We start from the raw sequence: 15,656 nt of genomic DNA, 5'->3' as shown, positions 1-15,656 counted from the left end.
CCCACATGTATATATTACCTCAATTACCTCGACTAACCAATGCCCCCGCACATTGACTCTGTACCGGTACCCCCTGTATATAGCCAAGCTATTGTTATTTTACTGTTGCTCTTTAATTATTTGTTACTTGTATTTCTTATTTTTTTGTTGTATTTTTCTTAAAACGGCATTGTTGGTTAAGGGCTTGTAAGTAAGCATTTCACTGTAAGGTCTACACCTGTTGTATTTGGCACATGTGACAAATAACATTTGATTTGATTTGCTCTGGGGATGCTCTGGCAGTTTGGCCTGCAGCTGTAGCGGATCACCCACACACACACCAGAACCCCGATACAGAGCTCTCAGTGTGTGTGTGTGTGTGTGTGTGTGTGTGTGTGTGTGTGTGTGTGTGTGTGTGTCCCTCAGGCTTGCCCAGCAGACACGCGCTGTGAAGTCCTCCTTGCCTCTGCTTTTCTTCTTCATCTCTCTCCCACTCACCATCGCTTTCTGTCCCTCTTTCTCCTTCTCTTCCTCTTAGGCAGCCATCTCTGGCTGCCTCCCTGTCTTTACATCACTCTGTCTATTCATCAATCCAATCCATCCATCCATCTCTCTCTCTCTCTCTGCCATTGTCAGAGGGCCTCTCTTTTTCTCCCTTCCCCTCGTCTCCCTCCTCCACCTCCCCTCTAAATTAGTTTTCTTGATTTCCATCCTGATTTGCATGATGAAGGGGTGTTGAAAACCAGCCATCTCTCCAGCTCCATCTCCTCACTGTCGCTCTGCCTCTCCTCCTTTCCCGAACCCCCTCTTTCTATTGCTCTCCTCCCTCTCCCTACCCCATTCCAGCGCCCCATAAACTCGACCACGTTACATGTCATGATTCCTTACTCCCCTCGGCTGACTCCCCACCCCCCAGCCCTGTCACTAGCTTGATTAATGACAGTGATCACCAACCAGGCCCCAGCCAAGGCAGCCTGCAGCTCTGGCAAAACCCTGCACTGTAAGCAGCACAAACACACACCTTTCTCTCTTACTCCAGTAAAGGATACATGCACACACAATAACACACTCATGCATATAACATAATTCTCTCTCTCTCCCTCTCTTGGCTATAGAGCAGCAGCTGTGGAATACACACATAGGGGTATGGAGGAAAGACTAATGTTTCTCCAACAGTAGACGTCATCGGCAGGCACAGCACCGCTCTGTGACAATACACTACACTATGGAAGCAAGATCTTAACCCATTCACTGCCTTGCTAGAAGCATAATCAATATTACTGAATATAAAGACATCTGCCTACACTACAGTAATATAACTTAGTAATAGCTAATGGGTACCATATGGGAACCTATAAAACAAGACTATCCACACAACCCACTTCTAATTCCTGTGTTAGAATCATGAGAATTGTAACTCATTCTAATAAACATTGACGCAAGCTGAGCTAAAGCAATTCCTCTCGGATACAAACAGATGGCGAAACCAAAGCCATGCAGTAAAAGAGTAAGTTGTCTTGGAGATGTCATATTAATCCACATTCCCAATGTGCAGCACATGCACTTCTCATGGGATGGTGAGCATGAAATAGGCTGTCCCTATGGGAACAGAAGGGAACAGGTTGGGACTATCCCTAGGCACACAGACATACAAGGGAGAGAGGACAATAGTAGCCTCCAGCACTGCCTAAGGGTGCCTGGCTGGCTTTAACGATCATTCTGCAATACAACATTTATAGATATCAGACCAGCTGATAAGGTGTTGAGAACTCAAAGCTTCCAGAACACATAATGTGGAGAATGTCAGAAAATTTGTAGTAATCTATCAGACGAACATATGAGGCTAGGGATACTGGGCTAGCACACTGCGACTGTCTGTCCCCAGAACCCAGGCAAGCAAAATGACTCTGCCGAGGACGCTGTCAGCAGTGACTGACTGGACAGAGAATGTGTGGTAGTAGTCGGCTTCTCTGCTCTGCTGCGGTATTTATTATGAGGCAGGCATGTGGCTGAATCGATATTCACACTGTGCGGTTACATAGCCTATGCGCATGACGTGCACAGTCGTATATCTAGCTATACACCCCGTTATGTGTTTCCCAACTATGTTCTGTCGATACAAATTATGAAGTGGAAGACGTATAGGTTATGGAGTATGATGGCGATGCAATGTACAATTCAATATCATATAAGATCTGAACACTGGCCAAAAGGTACGATGGTGGCAATAGATTTTTACTTTTTGTTTTCAATATGYGGTCGTAACAACGCATGTTTGCATATAATACTACCTGTCCAAACACAGAAAATAAACCATGCTACCATGTAGCATCAATATATCGATCTGTAGGTTAAACATCAACGATGTGTGTTCAATGAGATACAGACCACATCGGGCTTAGAAAGCTTCACAGAAGACCGCAGGAGGCGCGTAATCACACATACACAATCACCACTGTCCCAGGCAGGCAGCGCGCAAGTCCTATCCACTGACAAAATATCCCATTTACAGGGCGAAAAAGCCTGCGGTGCATATTTAGCGTTTAGGTTGTCACGCACTCCTTTCAACTTGAATAGTCAACAAAAAAATCAGGGCAAGTCCCTACAGAAAGTATGATGTCTTTCTTTACGAGCAGATAGACCATTCTTTATATCATTCCCAAATAGAAAATGTTCTTACCTGTCCCCACAAGAGATAGCAAAGTGATGACAGACAAGGGAACGGAGTAGTTCCAAACGGCCGTAAATGCCATCTTTGATAGTCCCGCTGATCTCTTTTTGATATTCCTCTTCCTTGGAGAAATCAAAGTGACGTGAACCCGCAGGTTCACCCGCGAATAAAGCCTGGAGTGTCTGGTTCTGTTTAACAACATTCGCGGGGGTCTTTTKACATACAAAAAAAAGTGCTTACAACTAGACACATACGCCCACTTTTTTCTCTCGTTGACGTTACTAAACGACCGTGGTTCGGACAGTTTTTCTTGGTTACTTAAAGATGTAAATATATTTTTAAAGCAGGCAGAGGGCGGAACTCGGAACTGTTCTCTGACCAATAAGAAGCAAGGAGCAGGTGGAGGATTGTATATCAAGATGAGGGTGGGTTCAGAAAACAAGGGGAGAGAGGGAGGAAACATACTACAAACTATCAAGGCAGGCAGGCAGGCAACTATAAACCCGATTGATAACAAACATTAATAGCCTACCAAATAAAAGGTATTTACAAAACATGCATAGTTAAGCCAACATTTATAATTATAAGACTGTTTGGTATTCAATGAGATGCATTTACAAATATATATATATATATACACAGTATGTTATTGTAACATTCAAAACATACCAGGCTGAAGATTAAAATTATGTGCTATCCTGGCCATATACATGGAGGCTATAGACCTTATTGTCGATCAAAGGAATTTATTAGACCTAGTTTGATATTGGAGTAGCCTAGGAGTAAACAAAAAAAACTTGTGTTTGTTTGTGTTCTAAATGTAAAGTGAAATCATCAGTGTAGTGTAGATGAGAGCACTAGCCTAAATAACAGGTATATTTGAGCAAATTACCGCTTGGAATAGCGCTAATGGAATGAAACCAACAAAACTCTCCAGCGGTTTCAAATCCTTGTTCTAGACAGAGCTTGGGGGCGCTAACGACTGAATAAGAAGCACCGGAGACTCAGTTTACCGTCGTGCTGTGGTTGCACTGCACCCCAAATTGAGTTTTCCAGTCAGAGCGTGGCACCAAACGGGCCTATTATGAAAATTGTATTTTCTTTTGAATATACCTCAGTGAATATTTTATTATACGTGAATGAAAATGTTTCAAAGTAAGTGTTTGGCGACACCTTTGGATGGGTAAAGTGCATAGCATGTCAGATCAGCTCGGAAAATGAGCCTGTAATTAACATGTATTTGTTAATTAATTAATTCAGCCTGAAAATTATAATGTATTTGAAGCAGGGCACATTCTCATTTTCAGCTTTGAAAATTGCTCGATGGAAATGCTGTAGCCCTAAGCCTGAATGTTCCTCTAAAATTGTTACATAAAAAGTGGCCTGTCTCAGTCTCCATAATAGGCCCATCTGTATAAATTATTCTGCCCCGTAGTCATGGGTAGCCTGACATGATTGTAGGCTACTGATTTACCCTTCTGTACTTCTCCCGCTCAACCACACTTCCGTTCCTTCTGTCTTTTGATTTCTACTTGTCCCACGCCGAGATATGTTCGCTTTCATCATGTTGTTTTGGCTAGGATAATATCCGCCCCCCGCATTTCGCGTCGCGTTTCATTTTCCCCTGTCACTTTCTCTCGGAGTGTTTGTTCCCTTGTTGGCGGGAGTCAGCGACGGCTCATCCGCACCAGATTGGGCATTGTTGGAGAGTAATGATGGGGGAATTACKTGCCTCCAGCAAAAACCTAACTTTCATTTCAACCCATACATTCCTACATACATGCAATTTAATAGAATAGAGACCACGTGTTCTAAACAATGTCTTTGAGCGGGCCCTAGTTGTTATATTATTCAAGAGAACTATACATGCTCTAGTCATTCTCATTCCAATGGAGATGTCCACTGAGACAGGCTTCCATAGACCGGTATATTGCTGCTGTCCGTCTTGCTGAAACATGTTGCACTCCACAGCAGGGTTTATCCTTGACTGCAGGTCTAGTAGCATCAGCTAGTCACCCAACTATAGGCTAATGTAATAACCAATGTGTGGTTATGGGTATACTTATCACTATATTGTGCATGGATATTCTTAGGAAACAGAATCAACAATGATAAATACTTGGTGCAGGATAATAACAATGATTCCTAACAATTATTCCTTAATGATATGTGAGGTAAAAGTGTAGCTGGTCATCTTTTTGTAAGCCTACTCCAATCCTACGACCTTTAGCTACTGACATGAGGTCAGAAGCCAGACTCTATGCCAGTGTCRAAGGGCAGCCCTCAACTTTACCTGGTGACKTTAGAAGGGKAAGCTGATTCTAGGTCAGTGCCTAGGGGCCAGAGCTATCCAAAKACAACCATGYAGGCAGAAAGCCCTCATGCYACWGWCCTCACTGTAGTCTAGTAGTCCTTGGGCCATCCTGTTGAACCAGCAACATCCATGAAGGCGTATGCTTTTTACCCATAAATGCCTCAAAGGCCAAAATAAAACGCTGTTCGCTGGCATTTCAAATGAAGAGCACTTCAAATTTCCAAATGGTATTTTGATGAAGCATGACTGTTTTATGGACTTTTGGCTACACCGTTTTGACCTCAGCCTTTACAGCTAGGACACACAAATAGCCTGTAAAAAGCCAGACGGTGGCTGGAGAAGGAGCTGCAGTGAAGACTTGAATAATCAGTTTAATAACATTATCCTGGCTGTGCTCTGTAGCGCGTGGACGGTACCCTTTAATGGAGTGTCATTGTTAAACCACAGCATCTCCTTCCCGTTATTAACGGCAGCCTACCTTCAACCACACACACATAATAAAACAGCAACAGACAGTCCAGGCTTAATTAAATAAATAGTTATAAGAGCCGTTATAGTGATAAGCGGTGATGCAAATATGTTAAGGTTACAAGGCAACAGAGGAGAAAATGAAAGAATGAAGTTGTAGCCTGGCTGGGAGAGGGAGAATTATTAATGGTGCTGTAGGATGCAGTGGGGAATGAACGATGTGTAACCACATACATAGCCTCACTTAAAACAATGGGTAGATGCCTCAAGGTTGTCTGTCTGTCTTCTGTTATTGACTGGGCATATCATATGCAGGCTCTCTCTCCATGGTTAGATGGTGTGAGTGAGGTGCAGTAAAGMTTAGCTGTAGAGGAAGGCCTTGCAGAATGGATAGGAAGTGGAGGGAACTGAGGTTATAGAGAGGATAGGAGGTCAAGAGGCCATTGGATTTACTGTATGTGTCCAAGCTTGTACCAGCATCCAGCTTTCACAGCATTGTCAGTAGTCCTCCCCCTCTCGATATGTCCTACATTTAAATCAATGATAAAAGACACTGGGGAATTACTATTAGAATTTCTCAAATCAACTTTATATATCATGACTATTAAAAGTACAGGAAATACAGCAAATAGATAGCTCTGAGGGTAATGTTTGAAAGTGCTTCAGTTGTCATTGGAATATAGAGATAGAAAATAATCTACAAGTGTACATCTTGTCTGTATACTTTGAAGTGCGTCACCACTAGTATGCTACATAAGGTTATACATTTCCTTGAAAAATAATCCACACCAATATCCTACACCACGTAAAAGCATTGAGGGGAAAAGGCACATTTGTGATACAGCAGTCACATTATACTTGCAACGTAAGAGGCATTCCTTTTTGTGAGCCCAAGGCTGCAAAAGTGGTGGTGGTGAGCAGTTTAACTCAAGGTAACCTCCTGAAACCTGTCTGCAGCTGCTCAGGGTTCACACAGTATATAAGACTCCTCCCCCTCGCCTTGCCTCAGATAAGAAAGCGAATGTCAATTTTGCAGGTTGCGAGATCAATAAAGAGAAAATTGCACACCTTTTGTTCAAGAACACTTCAGCCAGCCCCGCTGGAAGCAAACCACCCCAGTAAAACAATCATTTGTCTCCCTCCTCTTACACGCAGCCAGCCTTTGATAATAGCTTCGATTTTACTCTGCATCCTGGCTCACTGCAACTCTGCATCCATAACCCAGGCACCTCTCCTCCCACCTTGACATCTTCCCTCCTTCCTATTCCTCACTCCCTTGCCCCCTTTACCATCTTTCTCCATTTGTTCCACTACTTCTTCTCTCCATCTCTTGGCACGGTCACACCAGTGGTTGTTTGTCTCCACTGGTAGAGGCCAGAGACTCCACACTGGCTGTGTAGATGGGCTTCTTCTGAGAGTGGTCATCACTGGAGGTAGAGAGAGGGGGAGGAGAGAAAGAGTGAGTTGCACCATTATTTGTAAATGGACTGCCCAGAGAACCACAGAGGAGAGAAAGATAAGAGTTGTGGCAACCCATTTATTTGTAAATGGACTGCCCAGAGAACCACAGAGGAGAGAAAGATAGAGAGTTGCACCATTATTTGTAAATGGACTGCCCAGAGAACCACAGAGGAGAGAAATACATTTAAAAAGAGAACAAATAGACTGCCAACCAGTGATCTACAGAATATACTGTAGGTCAAACACACACAGAGATGTAAAGAGCAACCTAACCTCAATAGCTTTCATATATTATATAAGACAGAATACCTTTTACAGAAAGCATGTACTGTACTCATGTTGTAATCACCCTGATATGAGGTTGACCAACATAAGTTGTGGGTCACAATGTGTCTGATTACTGTGTATTTATTATGATTTTAACAGTACATACTATATGACACAGTATCCTTTACATGTTTTGCAAGAGTCTGGTGAAAACACACCCAATGAAAGAAATACTATAGTATAAATACTATAGTATGCATTGTAGTGATTTGCGGACTACAGTCTGCAAAAACACTACAGTGAATACTGTAGTACTTAGTGTAGTATATACAGTCAACTCTATTTACAGTATAAATACAGTAGTAAAAGAAAACATGTAGTATATACTACAGTAATTAATGTAGTCTTTTTGTGGACTGTAGTATAATGTAGTGTTTTGTAAACATTCTGTTGTGTTTTTGGCAGACGTTACTGTAGTGTTCACTATACTGTTTGTTTTATTATCTTTTAAATAGAAGTGAAGGCTTTCTCTTAGAAGAAACCTACTAGAGAAATTCTAAGAGCAGATTTTCTACTTACAGGTCAGCTCTTTTCTCTGACCTGTAAGTAGGTAGGACTGGGGTCTGAACGTCAGCTCTTTTCTCTGACCTGTAAGTAGGTAGGACTGGGGTCTGAACGTCAGCTCTTTTCTCTAACCTGTAAGTAGGTAGGACTGGGGTCTGAACGTCAGCTCTTTCTCTAACCTGTAAGTAGGTAGGACTGGGGTCTGAACGTCAGCTCTTTTCTCTAACCTGTAAGTAGGTAGGACTGGGGTCTGAACGTCAGCTCTTTTCTCTAACCTGTATGGAACACAATATATGGTCTATACTTGGCATGTAGATGTCTTACTTATAGGTGGCACAAATTGGGATAGGGGAATGGGCAGGGTATATGAAAATTAAATACTGTAGTATTTACCTTAGTTTAAAAAGTGTAGTGTTTTGCAGACATTACTGTAGTATTCTACAACATTCTATAGTGAGTACTACACATGATCGAGGGATACTACAGTGTGTAGTATAGTTTTCTACAGTATACCACAGAATTCAACAGTAAGTACTGTAGTATTTTATATTAAGCTGTAGTATTTTTTCATGTGGGCAGGGAAGAGATCAGGGAGGAAGTCAGCGACTGGGTCGAGCTGGTCACCGCCACTGGGACGCAGCAGTCTACAAGAACACTGACACACACAGTAAATCCACCTTAGCCTTGGTACTATCGTAAGAGTCAGAGTGAAATATAAGGCAATAGATATAATATATTGGCCTGGCTATAACCTGGGATAAATGGAAGAGGGGAGGGGAAGGAGATAAGAGAAAGGAGGGGGCACCACACACACAGGGAGGGAGAGAGAGAGAGAGAGAGAGGTGAGAAGGGCACTGTGCCACAGAGCTCAGCACTCACATGGGTCCCTTGGTGCTCTTGGCCTGCTTGGCCCTGCGGACCAGGAAGACGGTGATAGACAGGATGAGCACCAGGAGAACTGCCCCCGCCACGGAGGTCATCAACACCAGGTTGGTGGAGTCGTACCAGGCTTGGTTGAGATGGCCGTTGGTGGCTGCAGACCGGAGAGTCAGACACACTACAGGCTTTAATAGTGGATGATTCACAGACAGTTTATTTTGTTAGCCTAGCTCCATACTGTCCATGTTGTAGTGTATCCAACTCTTCTGGAWAAGATGGTTATAATCTGACCCTGCTGGTCATCTATGAACGTTCGAATGTCTTGAAAAACGATCTGGCCTTAATGGTCACATGCATCTCCACCCGGTACAGCCAGAAGAGCCTGATTCCTCTCTAGGTTTCTTCCTAGGTTCCTGCTTTTTAGGGAGTTTTTCCTAGCCTCTGTGCTGCTTCATCTGCATAGCTTTCTCTCTGGGGTTTTAGGCTGGGCATCTGTAAAGCACTGTGACAACTGCTGATGTAAAAAGGGCTGTATTAAATACATTTGATTGATTAAAAATAGTGTAAAATGAAGTGCAATTAATTGTTCACTTCGATTGTTCACTTCGATTATTCACTTCCACTTCATACTGAAGCAGTGTCTTTACTGTTATAATTGACATGCATCCAGTTTGATTGGCGTAACTGACTTGGAGGCTAGATAATTGAAACGATTGTAATCGCAAGGATTATAATTGACTCTATATTGGCGATATGATCGTGTGGAAAAACCTGTGACCGTTAATGCAGCGTAATCATCTTCCAGAAAAACCTGTGACCGTTAATGCAGCGTAATCATCTTCCAGAAAAAACTGTGACCGTTAATGGCAGCGTAATCATCTTACAGAAAACCTGTGACCGTTAATGCAGCGTAATCATCTTCCAGAAAAACCTGTGACCGTTAATGCAGCGTAATCATCTTCCAGAAAAACGCTTCATTTCCAGAAAACCTGTGACCGTTAATGCAGCGTAATCATCTTACAGAAAAACCTGTGACCGTTAATGCAGCGTAATCATCTTCCAGAAAAACCTGTGACCGTTAATGCAAGCGTAAATCATCTTCCAGAAAAACCTGTGACTGTTAATGCAGCGTAATCATCTTCCAGAAAAACCTGTGATGTTAATGCAGCGTAATCATCTTAAACAGAAACCTGTGACCGTTAATGCAGCGTAATCATCTTCCAGAAAAACCTGTGACCGTTAATGCAGCGTAATCATCTTCAGAAAAACCTGTGACCGTTAATGCAGCGTAATCATCCTCTCAGAAAAACCTGTGACCGTTAATGCAGCGTAATCATCTTCCAGAAAAACCTGTGACCGTTAATGCAGCGTAATCATCTTACAGAAAAACCTGTGACCGTTAATGCAGCGTAATCATCTTACAGAAAAACCTGTGACGTTTAATGCAGCGTAATCATCTTAAAAAAACCCTGTGACCGTTAATGCAGCGTAATCATCTTACAGAAAAACCTGTGACCGTTAATGCAGCGTAATCATCTTACAGAAAAACCTGTGACCGTTAATGCAGCGTAATCATCTTACAGAAAAACCTGGTTTGACCTGTTTAATGCAGCGTAATCATCTTACAGAAAAACCTGTGACCGTTAATGCAGCGTAATCATCTTACAGAAAAACCTGTGACGTTATGCAGCGTAATCATCTTAAGAAAAACCTGTGACCGTTAATGCAGCGTAATCATCTTACAGAAAAACCTGTGACCGTTAATGCAGCGTAATCATCTCACAGGTCGCTGATGAAGAATTGGATTAGCTGTAACGTAATGAGTCCTCTTCTTCAGTGACATCTTTAGTGTCCTAAGACACGTCCTCTGCAGTGGCCAGTTCCTCTCCTCCATCACATAGCCGTAAGACCCTCGCCTTCATGGGAGCTCCTCCTCCCCATATGTGCCTTGGCCCTAACATCTGTACTTCTCGCCCTCCCTCTTCTCCTTCCTGCATTCTAACCCCTACACATAATGTCCCTCTTCATAACCCCTGACCCCCGTAGTCCCCCCCTTCCTAACCCCTGACCCCTACCTACCTGGCAGCACAGTGATGGAGATGGTGCTGCTCTTCTTCAGGCTGGACAGGGTGGGGTGCTCAGCCATGCAGGTGTAGTCTCCACCATCCTCCATCCTCACCTTCTTCAGCCTCAGCTTGGAGGAGGGCACGATCCAGTCCTCTCCCTGATAGAGGGAAGGATGGTGGATGAGAGAGAGAGGGGGGTGCGAATGGAGGAGAAAGCGAGCAAACGAGTCAAGAAAACGTTTCTCAGTGGAGTTACAGTATGCTTGTCCCTTTGAGAGAAGCGATAAACTCCCGGACAAGGTGTATTTACCTGAACAGTAATCCCACTGAATAAATTCCACATAAACCCCATTCACTGACCTAGATGGGGAAATCAGCAAAGAATAGCACAGCAACACTGTTAACACAACACATAATGAGAAAACGGGAGGCACTGTGGACACAGAACTAGCTGCTGCGCTATTATTAAGAGGGAGAGTTAGACACAGTAGGGGAGGAATAATAGGAGAAACAGAATAGAAACAAACAAAAAAAATACATTACACCTTGCAAATGATTTGGCTCCTGGGATCTCACATTTTCCTGCCAAGAAAGTKCATTTCAATTTGAATGAGGGGCTGAATTAAGAGGATTTCCAGGAAAGGCCAGGTTTGGCCAAAACAGCATTCTGTATGCAAATCCACTGGCTCAGACGCATCCAGTCTCTTGCCTGCCTCCTATGGACATTACTGGAGACCGGGACTGTGCAGTCAGTCAGCTGCTGTCCATCAAATGGCCCATACTGTTTGTTTCTCTGCCCCCATAATTCCTCCCATCCCCATCCTTGAATACTTTCTACCACTTGTCTAGACCTCATTAAACTAGTAATCCTCTAAGTGGGCAAGCTGCTCTACAGAAAGAGGAGGGCCCAAACCAGGGAATACCAATGAATACTGAGCTCCTCTTATGGTGCTGAGAGAGAAAGAGGAGACAGATGTAGTAACAGTTATGCAAATAGTTATGAATGTGTGGACAGACCAGTTCAAAAGGTAGATGGAGGATATTCACAGTGACGGATATTGGAGGGTGGAGGGGTATTTAAACTCAGAAAAATGTATTAAAATGAGGACTAACTTGATTTTAAAGGTGTGAAATTGTATCAGGTCTGAAATAGTTGACCCACAATGTCCTGAAGTAGTGATATCTTATTTTACCACTAGGGAGCAGCAAATCAATTCACCAAGGTCTTATTGTTGCCTGCATGGCCATTCGGAGTTTGACATTTAGCATTGAGAGGTCTTAATTCCCCTGGGCATTTGGTTTGTGGCTTTGGTAACAGCAAGTTGAATAATTCAACAATGGTTAACTGAACATTGAAAAATCATTAGAAATCTATCCACAGAATGGCTTTCAGGTTGAATGCCACTTGTCTAGACCTCATTAAACTATTAATCCTCTGTAAGTGGGCAAGCTGCTCTCCAGAATGAGGAGGGCCCAAACCAGGAAATAACAATGAATACTGAGCTCCTCTTATGGTGCTGAGAGAGAAAGAGGAGCGGGATAGAGGGTGAGAGATCGAGCGATAGAAGGCCAGATCCTGACAGACCCAAACTCACATATTTCTGCCAGAAGTATTGTGGTGCCTCAGAGGCTGTGGTGGAGCACTCCACCTCCACGTCGTCGCCTAGTGTCACAAGCAGGTTTTCCTTGATGAACTTCCGGCTGGAGGAGGACACATCGTACACAGACAGCTCACGCATGTCTGAACAGGGGATCAGAAACACAGCAGGTTCAGGCAGAAATCAAGAAGAATGCATGTGTGATGGTTTTAAGAGGTTTGAGTGTGTGTGTGTGTGTGTGTGTGTGTGTGTGTGCAGCTGCGCGCACAGTGTACAAGCATGCATAGACATCAGTCAACAGAGTCATATCCTTGAGTATACTGCAGTATCGTGCCTCAAATCCTCTACAAATTGCCCATGAGGGAACAATCAGATAATGGTAATTGCCTTCATCTTCCTAAGTCCTCACAATGGTGCACTGTGGAGTGTGACGGTTAATTTTCTCCCTCTCTACGTCAACGGAACCATCTCCATGTGCCTTGGGCTCTCTCCTTCTGTCCACACAAATAATTCCCCATTATCGATTGCTCCACAGGCAAAGAAGCCTATCAAAAGACATGACGGACAATTTGATCGCCCCTGTAGCGGYAGGGAAAATAGGCCTCACGCTATGACCACCCTTTCATGWGCCTTGTACAATARYTCTCTTCTTCTGGTTGCTTTGTATTTCTATCTATCCCCTGTGAATTTCCGTTTCTGGAACATTGTTTTTGAAAACAATGAGGAGAATGGATATACTGTACGGTGGAGTGGACAGCAGGCGCTCCTCCTGGAGAGCTACTACTGGGTGTGCAGGGGTTTGTTCCAGCACTACACTTACCCTCCGGATTCAGCTAATCAAGGTTCTGGGGAGCAGCTGATACAAATCAGGTGTATTAAAGCAGGGTTGTACTAAAAGCCTGCATACCGAGCAGCTCTCCAGGAGGTTTGGTCTTTCCTGCTGTGCTGACTTATTGGCCATCGCACCATTTTTTAATTTTTTTTTAAACAGCTGTTACAGACATGCATGTGACTATATAGCCCACCCCATACTCACAGTTGATGGTGATAGCCAGGGGCTGGGAGGAGTTGTCGGTTGCCGTGGCATTGTCTGCGACACAGCGGTAGAGTCCCTGGTGGAAGTAGCTGTGGATGCTGCGGATGGACAGAAGCAGTTGGCTCGCCTCACGCCTCAAGATAACACCAGGGATACATTGGCGGTACATGGGCTCCTCCTCCAGCCGATACCACTTATTCATGTACTGATGGAGAGTAGGAGAGAGAGGAACAGTGAGAGAGAGAAACAGAGATTTACCTAATCTGCAAACAGCAGTCATATGCAGGACTGGCTCAGTGATATGAGTAGTAGTAGTGAGAATGATTACCTTCTTGGTCTGCACACATTGGTCATTTTATATACAATAAAAATGATAAAGCTGAGCCCTGTTGACATAAACATACTGCACTAACTGAAGTCGAGTTCAAGTCATGTTTCGATAAGTGCAGCACCTCAACACGCTTTACTTCACATAGTTCAGCAACAGAATTGGCAATCGTATAACGCAATTATAAGTAAAGTCAGAGGTAGAAGTAGCCTGTGTCCTGACCTTGGAAAACTTCTCAAAGTGGACTTGGCTGGTGTTGAGCTCCGAGTCAGAAAGCAGACATTCCAGGGTYACTTCATCYTTCTCCAGAACAGGCTTGTCTGGTCCCTTTATGACCAGGGCCGCTAGACAGCACAGAAGAAGACAACAAGGACCAAATCAACACCATCATRATACACTTTAGTTGTCYATGCTAGTTTATTGTTTAGTTAATCTCGTCCCATGGCTGGTAGTAGACAAGATTATTGTTTAGCCCACCTATTGCTATAGTCATTCCAGTGGGGTTTTTGTTTGATAAGTATTTTGATACACTTCAGTGGATGGGCTGGTGCGCCTAACAAATCGGGCCACATATAGGGCATTAGACTGGGCTGTTGCAGCAGCTTACTGTTTGAGTGACAAATACATTGTTTTATTTTTATACAAGCTCTTCCTTTTCCTTCTCTTTGTCTGACTCAGACCGGACTGGCATTTAGCCAAATACAGTCATATGAACAACAGGTTTGTCTACTTGACTAGGAGATGCTGGTAATAAAAGGTTGGTAGGAGGTCCCCTGCTGGACAAAGCGTTTTAGTGCAAAAACACAGACCAACCACGCACTTGCATTACTTGTCATAGGAGCTGAACAACACGTTGAAAGTTAACAATTTCACGGGGATGACTGTGGCATTATCGATCCACACCATGGTTAATGTTGAAGAAAAGCAATTGGAAACATGTTTTCGATAGTGACAAAAAAACTAAACAGTAACTTAAATTGCTTTTCTCCACAAGCGTTGAGTCTCCAAGGTAAATCAAATCCCTTGGAGATGGATAGAGGCGCGGAGATTAATTTGATTTGTCACTTTCAATTTCGTATTCAGATAATTGGCTTTTCAGGGTAGTTCCGCTCTCAATTAGAAATGGAATCGATGACACAGGCACAAAGAGACGATATAAAAAAATATATATATACACATACATCTGCGTCGCCTGATTTTACGCAGCACTTGAGATCGTTTCAGCGCGACCAAATAAACACTTGCAAAACCGAGAACAAAATAATCTCTTTCCCATAATATACCAACCATGTGAGTATAAGCCCTTATGTGATGCCAACCCAGCTGTCCTACAATATCTTGTCAAGCAGTGGTGGAAAAAGTACCCAAWTGTCATACTTGCGTAAAAGTAAAGATACCTTCATAAAAAATTACTCAAGTAAAAGTGAAAGTCACCCAGTAAAATACTACTTGAATAAAAGTCTAAAAGTATTTGGTTTTAAATCTACTTCAGTATCAAAAGTAAATGGAATTGCTCAAATCTACTTCAGTATCAAAAGTCAAAGTAAAACACTCCAACATCATTTATAAAAGATGCGTTTGTGTTTAGTGAGTCCGCCAGAGCTGAGGCAGAGGGATGACAGGGACGTTCTCTTGATAAATGCATGAATTGGACCGTTTCTGTCCTGTTAAGCATTCAACATTTAAAGTACTTTTGGGTGTCAGGGAAAATGTAAGGAGTAAAAAGTACATCAATTTATTTAGGAATGTAATGGAGTAAAAGTTGTCCGAAATATAAATAGTGAAGTAAAGTAGAGATACTCCAAAAACGACTTAAGTAGTACTTTAAACTATTTTTACTTAAGTACTTTACACCACTGTTGTCAAGAAAACGAATTTGAAGAACAATGCTGAAGAGTTCACGTTTGCAGTTGAATGAAAACAAATAAGACTACATAAAATGTAAGTGTAAAGAGAGAGTAGAATAAAATGAAATTCACTCAGTTAAAGTAAATAAAATTATATTTACCAATACTGCTGTGAGCA

At 42.9% G+C, this 15,656-nt stretch overlaps 1 protein-coding gene and 1 non-coding gene across 2 annotated transcripts; both read right to left on the bottom strand.

Moving 5' to 3' along the window:
• Positions 1–5,999: 5,999 nt before the first annotated feature.
• si:ch211-79k12.1 (immunoglobulin domain-containing protein) lies at positions 6,000–15,650 on the bottom strand. Its single transcript, XM_024139779.2, has 7 exons — positions 15,640–15,650; positions 13,854–13,975; positions 13,304–13,508; positions 12,265–12,410; positions 10,683–10,827; positions 8,604–8,757; positions 6,000–6,859 (listed from the first exon to the last, which is right to left on the bottom strand). The coding sequence occupies exons 3-7, from the start codon at positions 13,503–13,505 to the stop codon at positions 6,772–6,774; spliced, it is 735 nt and encodes a 244-aa protein (XP_023995547.2). The 5' UTR covers positions 13,506–13,508; positions 13,854–13,975; positions 15,640–15,650; the 3' UTR covers positions 6,000–6,771.
• On the bottom strand, positions 7,680–7,734 carry LOC112072368 (U7 small nuclear RNA). The gene has a single exon (XR_002894298.1). It is a non-coding gene; the product is annotated as a U7 small nuclear RNA (small nuclear RNA).
• Positions 15,651–15,656: the final 6 nt, after the last annotated feature.

Source organism: Salvelinus sp. IW2-2015, unplaced genomic scaffold, assembly GCF_002910315.2.
Source record: "Salvelinus sp. IW2-2015 unplaced genomic scaffold, ASM291031v2 Un_scaffold1902, whole genome shotgun sequence".
NCBI lineage: Eukaryota > Metazoa > Chordata > Actinopteri > Salmoniformes > Salmonidae > Salvelinus > Salvelinus sp. IW2-2015.
The sequence above is the reverse complement of the archived record's forward strand: the minus strand, read 5'-3'. Positions and strand labels throughout refer to the sequence as shown.

Bases quoted from the DNA above. Each gene is read 5' to 3' on its own strand.
- si:ch211-79k12.1 (XM_024139779.2), bottom strand. From the start codon at position 13,505: ATGAATAAGTGGTATCGGCTGGAGGAGGAGCCCATGTACCGCCAATGT. The intron at 8,758-10,682 runs GTAGGTAGGGGT...TCCGGTCTGCAG, and splicing joins CTCCATCACTGTGCTGCCAG to CCACCAACGGCCATCTCAAC. The intron at 6,860-8,603 runs GTGAGTGCTGAG...CTCTACCTCCAG, and splicing joins AAGAGCACCAAGGGACCCAT to TGATGACCACTCTCAGAAGA.